General features: G+C 55.0%; 1 protein-coding gene across 1 annotated transcript; it reads right to left on the bottom strand.

Annotated features, from left to right (window-relative positions):
• Positions 1-2,798: 2,798 nt before the first annotated feature.
• LOC105914192 lies at positions 2,799-5,763 on the bottom strand. Its single transcript, XM_012845213.1, has 2 exons — positions 3,379-5,763; positions 2,799-3,092 (listed from the first exon to the last, which is right to left on the bottom strand). Exons 1-2 carry the CDS (start codon positions 5,761-5,763, stop codon positions 2,799-2,801), a joined length of 2,679 nt encoding a protein of 892 aa, XP_012700667.1.
• Positions 5,764-6,708: the final 945 nt, after the last annotated feature.

Raw genomic sequence — 6,708 nt, 5'->3', positions numbered from 1 at the left:
CTGCAGGTGATGCCTCTCAAACATGGAGAATGATCGAATATGGTCTTGAACTATTCAAGCATGGAGTTGTGTACCGTATTGGAGATGGCAAGAGCATTAGAATTTGGAGAGATAATTGGTTACCGAGGCCTCATAGTATGAAACCTATTGGCAGCACTCGAACTTGCCGACTCAGGAGGGTATGCCATTTGATTGATCCTAATACTAATTCCTGGGATGAAACCATAGTGAGAAGGTTCTTTTTCCCTTGTGATGTGGCTGAAATACTGAAGATTAAACTCCCTACAGAGAGCTGCAGTGATATGGTTGCATGGAACTATGAGAAGACAGGCTTATTTACTGTAAGGAGTGCCTACAGGTTAGCTATGCATGCGCATTATGGTGTAGGTGACAATTCAGAGCAGTTCTACTTCAGAGAATGCACGCTCTGTTTGGAAGACTCTATGGAAAATTCAGAGCATTATGGTGTAGGTGACATTCAATAATGGTTTGCCGACGCGTGCTAACAAATGCTATCGACACTAAGAACAGTCAAGGACTTGTGAATTGTGTAATTTCTAGGAGGAACATTGTTATCACGCCTGCATTGCCTGTCCTCATGCTTATGCTCTCTGGCAGGCAATGAGGCAAGCCTGGCTGCCACCGCGTGAGGAAGACTTGTGCTATACAGGCCCAGATTGGCTTCTTTTGTTGGCTGATCTGTACTCGGAGGAGGTAATCGCCAACTTCCTTATGCTTATTTGGAGAACTCGGAGTGTTAGGAACAGTATTTTGAAAGCAGGTGAGAATTTGTCGATAGATGGCTCTGTAATTTTTCTAACTCGGTATATTGAATCATTATGTCATATTCGAAATCAAGGTTCTGGCTCAGAGGCAAAAGGGAAGCAGTGCATTCAGATTGGGTTCAGATCCCTACACGTGTGAGGAGGCATGATAAGAAATGGATTCCGCCTAGCAGTGGTACCATAAAAATTAATGTTGATGGAGCTTATTTTCCGTCATCTGGGCTGATAGAAAGTGATTGGGGAATACTCAATGCATTACCGTGATTGATTGTCATACGTATATGTAGGCTTGTGTACAGGCACACTTGCCATATTACGTTCCAACACTTGCCATATTACATTCCAACACTCCCCCGTAGTCTAAACTGGGAGCACCGCGAACATTGAGACTGGACCTAAACTCCGTGAAGACAGACGTCGGCAGACCTTTGGTGAAGATGTCGGCGTACTGGGACGTGGTGGGAACGTGCAGGACGCGGACTTCACCGAGGGCGACTCGCTCTCTGACGAAGTGCAAATCGATCTCAATATGTTTGGTTCGCTGATGCTGAACCGGGTTGGTGGAGAGGTAAACGGCGCTGACATTATCACAGTAGACCACTGTAGCGCGACGGAGAGGGCAGCGAAGCTCTGTCAGGAGCTGGCGCAACCAGCAGGCTTCGGCGACACCGTTCGCAACAGCTCGATATTCCGCCTCTGCACTGGACCGTGACACTGTAGGCTGACGCTTAGACGACCAAGAGATGAGATTGTCGCCGAGAAACACCGCATAACCCGAGGTGGATTTGCGTGTGTCGGGACAACCCGCCCAATCTGCATCGGTGTAGACGGTAAGATCAGCTGGAGAGGTCCGGTGTAAGTGCAATCCAAGATCCAGGGTACCCTGAAGGTACCGAAGAATGCGCTTCAGAGCACTGAGGTGGGGCTCCCGGGGATCATGCATATATAAGCAGACCTGCTGAACAGCATAGGCAATGTCCGGCCTGGTGAACGTGAGATACTGAAGAGCCCCAGCAAGACTGCGGTACTGACTGGGATCAGAGACAGAGACACCATCAACAGGAAGCTTGGAGTGAGTGTCCACAGGAGTGCTGCTCGGCTTGCAGTGACTCATACCAGCTCGCTCCAGAATATCTAGCATGTACTGCCGCTGAGAGAGAAATAAGCTATCATCTCGGCGCTGAACGCTAACACCCAGAAAGTGGTGAAGGGGCCCCATGTCGGTCATCGAGAAAGCCCGACGAAGTGCTGCGATGATCCGGTGAAGGAGGCTCGGAGAAGATGCAGTCAACACAATATCATCAACATACAGTAAGAGAAAAGCCATATCAGCACCTCTGCAGAAGATGAACAACGACGTGTCGGATTTGGCCTCAACAAACCCAAGTGAGGTGATGTGGGAGGCGAAGCGACTGTGCCAGGCGCGAGGAGCTTGCTTCAATCCATAGAGTGACTTGTTCAGGCGGCAGACATGGTTGGGCTTGGAGGAATCAACAAACCCAGTCGGCTGGATGCAGTAGACAGTCTCACTCAGGGTGCCATGGAGAAATGCATTCTTCACATCGAGCTGGTGAATCGGCCAGGAGCGAGACAGTGCCAGAGTGAGGACAACCCTGATGGTAGCTGGTTTGACAACTGGACTGAAAGTCTCATCATAATCAATGCCCGGTCGCTGGGTGAAACCGCGAAGCACCCACCGTGCTTTATAGCGGTCAAGAGAGCCATCAGACTTGAACTTATGATGAAAAACCCACTTGCCGGTGACGAGGTTGACGCCAGGGGGGCGAGGCACCAACGTCCAGGTGTCGTTGCTCTGGAGAGCGTCGAACTCGGCCTGCATAGCGAGGCGCCATGCCGGGTCCGATAGAGCAGTACGGACGGATGACGGCACTAGAGAGGTAGCGGCAACCGTCGTGTGGAGGTTGAGGCGATCCACAGGTTGCCGAAAACCGTCCTTGCCACGGGTGCGCATGCTATGCGCATTGGTGACGGGGACGATTGCCTCTGGAGCCGTCATGGTGGTGCGGCCGGTGGTCCGTCCGGCGCCGCTAGCAGCAACCTGGGACACCGAGTCCGCAGGGGCAGCAGCACCATCAGGACCAGTGGACAGCGAGCCGCCGTCGTGGCCGCCGTGGCCAGCCTGACTGCCGGCATGGCCAGCTGCGCGGCTGCTGGGACCAGCAGTGTGCCCGCTGGGGCCGCCGGCGCCACTGCCATGGTCGGCAGGGCCGGCTGCGCCACTCCCATGGCCGGCGGGGTGGCCAGGGGCCCCGGGGGCAGCGTCCATGCCGCCGGGAAGACGAGTACCTGCAGTCACAACTCTTGGCCAAATTGGCGAAGAGGAATCATCAGCATCATCCAAAAAGTCAAGTGTGTGGGGGTCCTGAGGGGTGGATGACATCTCGGAGAATGGAAACAATGTCTCATCAAACACAACGTGACGAGAGACAATGATCCGATTGGAGTGGAGGTCGAGACATCGATACCCTTTGTGATCAGATGAGTACCCTAGGAAGACACACAAGGTGGAGCGAGGCGATAATTTGTGGGGAGCTGTGGACGTGAGGTTAGGATAGCAGGCACACCCAAAGACTCGAAGGTGAGCGTAGGAGGGCTGTGTGCCGTGGAGAGCGAAAAAGGGGGTGCGGCCGTCTAGTGTTTTAGTTGGGTGACGATTAAGGAGATAAGTGGCGGTGTGGAGTGAGTCAGCCCAATAAACAGGAGGAAGACTGGCCTGGAACAGAAGGGACCGCACGATGTTGTTTACGGTGCGAAGAGTGCGTTCAGCACGTCCGTTCTGTTGGGAGGTGTATGGGCACGACATCCGAAAGACGACTCCATGGGTGAGGAAGAACGTGCGGGCCGAGGAGTGGTCAAACTCGCGGCCATTGTCGCACTGAACTGCCTTGATGGTGGAGTCGAACTGCGTGCGGACATATGAAAAGAAGTTAGAAATGACGCCAAAAGTTTCAGATTTGAGGCGTAATGGAAACGTCCAGGTGTAATGAGTGCAATCATCAAGAATGACTAAATAATATTTATAGCCAGACACACTAACAACTGGAGACGTCCAAAGATCACAATGTATTAAATCAAAAGGATGAATTGCACGTGAGTTTGACACACTAAATGGTAGGCGCACGTGGCGACCTAGCTGACAGGCATGACAAACATGATCGGTGTTGTGCTTATTACAGGAAATAACATTGGAACTAATAAGCTGGAATAAAGCCGCGTGTCCGAGATGACCGAGACGACGGTGCCAGAGGGAGGTGGATGACGTGGCAGTGGTGAGGGCAGCAGTGGTGCTGGATGGTGCCGGGAAGAACGGGTAGAGGTCACCCGTGCTATTGCACCTGGCGATCACGCTCCGTGTCTGAAGGTCCTTCACAGAGAGGCCAAATGGGTCAAACTCAATGGAACAATTATTATCAATAGTGAAACGACGTACGGAAATCAAATTCTTAATAATGTTAGGCGATACTAAAACATTAGAAAGAACAAGAGGACGTCGTGTGGTAGGAAAAGAGTGTGACCCAATAGAAGTAACGGGAAGCGAAGCTCCGTTACAAACGATGATAGATGAAGGACTGGATGACAATGGAGGATGAAGGCTGGAAAGTATACCAGCGTTGTTGACCATATGAGCTCCGGCACCGGAGTCAGCATACCATTCGCCGGACGGAGGAGGTGTCAGCGTCATGCTGTTGAAGTTGCTGACGAGGGCGGACGGATCCCAGGACATGCCTTGCATGGGCGTCCAGGGCTGCTGCTGCAGCTGCTGTGGTGGCGGCGGTCCTCCGTAGCCGAACCCTGGAGGAGGCCCAAGGGCGGACGGCTGCTGCACGTACTGCTGCTGGGCGGTGAAGGCGGCCGGCGGAGGACGAAACGGCGTCCCGGAGGCATTTGACGGGCACGGCCAGAACTGAACGTGGCCCGCCCACGGATTGTAGTACGGCACCTGGTGTTGCGGAGCGCTGGTGTTGCCGGTCGGCTGCTGCTGCTGCTGCTGGTTGCGGCCGCGTCCACCACGGCGGCGGCCGGTCCGCTGCTGGCCGGGGCCAGCAGTGCCGCCCTGCCCCTGGCCATAGTAGCCTCCCTGGCCGGAGGCGTGCCTGCCCTGGCCGTGACCCGCCTGGTTGCCCTGGCCGTGTCCGCCGTGAGGACGGCCAGCAGGAGGGTGTGGAGCGGCGACGAGGGCGGTCGACGTGGAGGAGGCCGGCGGATCGGAGGCCCCGGCAGCCTCGCCGGCGGCGAGGTCATCGATGTCGATCTCCTCAAGCAGAAGAAGTGTGCGGGCCTCCTCGAAGGTGGGGAAGGGCTGCCGCATCTTGAGGTTGGAGACCATGGGCCGGAACTTGCCGTTGAGGCCGCGGAGGAGGGTGAGGACCAGGGTCCGGTCCCCGATCGGATCGCCGAAGTCGCTGAGGGTCGCCGCCATCGTCTCGAGGCGGCGGCAGAAGGCGGTGATCGAGGACGAACCTTGTTTCGCCGTGCGAAACTCCGCCGAGAGCAGCAGGGCGCGCGATTCGCGCTGGCCGAGAAACTCGTTCTCGAGGTAGAGCCACGCGCCGCGTGCGTTTGGCTTGCGGTTCATCGTCGACTGCTGGAGGTCGGCGTGGATCGTGCAGTAGATCCAGGTGAGCACCGTGCAGTCCATCTGCACCCACGCTGGGCGATCAGCGTTGATGACGTCGGAGAGGACGTGGTCGGTGAGGGCGTACTTGCCCAGGACGGTGAGGAACATGGTGCGCCACCGGTTGTAGTTATCGGCGGTGCGATCCAAAACCGAGGGCACGAGGACCTTGATGTTGAGGACGGCGATGGCGGCGGCGTGGACGGCGGCGTACTTGGCTTCATACGTGTCGAGGGCCGCGGCGCGATCGGCCTCCGCCTGGCGGAGGCGAACCTCCTCGGCGTCGCGTTCGCGCTGCTCGCGCGCCTCGCGGGCCTGGCGCTCGGCGTCGGTTTCGGCCATCAGATCACGCGATCCCGAGGGCAGCCGGGCGTCGTACAGGAAGCAGCGATGTAGATGTACGTGACTGGATGCTGATCACGGGGTGTAGACGTACGTGACTTGATCTGGCTTGGCGTCCGATCCGTCACGGCCGCCGCGGTACGTCGCGATGGAGGAGCGCGTCGCGCAGGCGCCGTGGGCGCGCGCGGTCGCGGGATGACGCCGGCGATCGAGATCGTAGTGGCGGCGGCGCGGCGCTCGTGAAGAGCAGCGGCGTGGCGCTAATTGCGGAAGCGAGAGGAACGGGGATCTTTACCGTCTCGTGATACCATGATAGAAAGTGATTGGGGAATACTCAATGCATTACCGTGATTGATTGTCATACGTATATGTAGGCTTGTGTACAGGCACACTTGCCATATTACGTTCCAACACTTGCCATATTACATTCCAACATGGGCAAGCGGCAGTGGGGGTTATTATCAGAGCTCACGAAGGAAAACCTAAGTTAACTTCTTGGCGTAGATTGTTTTACTGCAGGGATGCAGAGGAGGCGGAGGCGACTGCTTGTTTGGAGGGTATCCGAATGGCGGATCGCTGGCCTGAGATACCGATGATTCTTGAATCAGATTGTGCGTCCATTATGGCGAAATTACGATCAAAAACCAAAGACCGTTCTCTGGTATGGTCTCTGGTCCGAGAGGTATTACGTGAATGTCAATGCCTTCATCATCTAGAGTTCTCCAAGATCACCAGGGAGCAGAATAAAGTCGCCCACGAGTTGGCGCATTTAGCGGTCAGGTCTAGTGAAAGTCGTGTTTTCTTCTCTTCTTTTCCAGAGTTTGTTAATACTCTTATTTGTAATGACCTTACTTAGGCTTAATAAAGTTTCTTGGGTTAGCAAAAAAAATATATCTGTTAGCCGAACAAAAAATCATGATAAATTTTGGTGCACATGAGGCTGCA

This window comes from Setaria italica, chromosome IV (genome assembly GCF_000263155.2).
Source record: "Setaria italica strain Yugu1 chromosome IV, Setaria_italica_v2.0, whole genome shotgun sequence".
NCBI classification, from domain to species: Eukaryota; Viridiplantae; Streptophyta; class Magnoliopsida; order Poales; family Poaceae; genus Setaria; species Setaria italica.
This window is presented reverse-complemented; position numbering and strand designations above follow the sequence as displayed.

Bases quoted from the DNA above. Each gene is read 5' to 3' on its own strand.
- LOC105914192 (XM_012845213.1), bottom strand. From the start codon at position 5,763: ATGGCCGAAACCGACGCCGAGCGCCAGGCCCGCGAGGCGCGCGAGCAG. The intron at 3,093-3,378 runs GTCTTTGGGTGT...TTGTGACTGCAG, and splicing joins CCTCCTACGCTCACCTTCGA to GTACTCGTCTTCCCGGCGGC.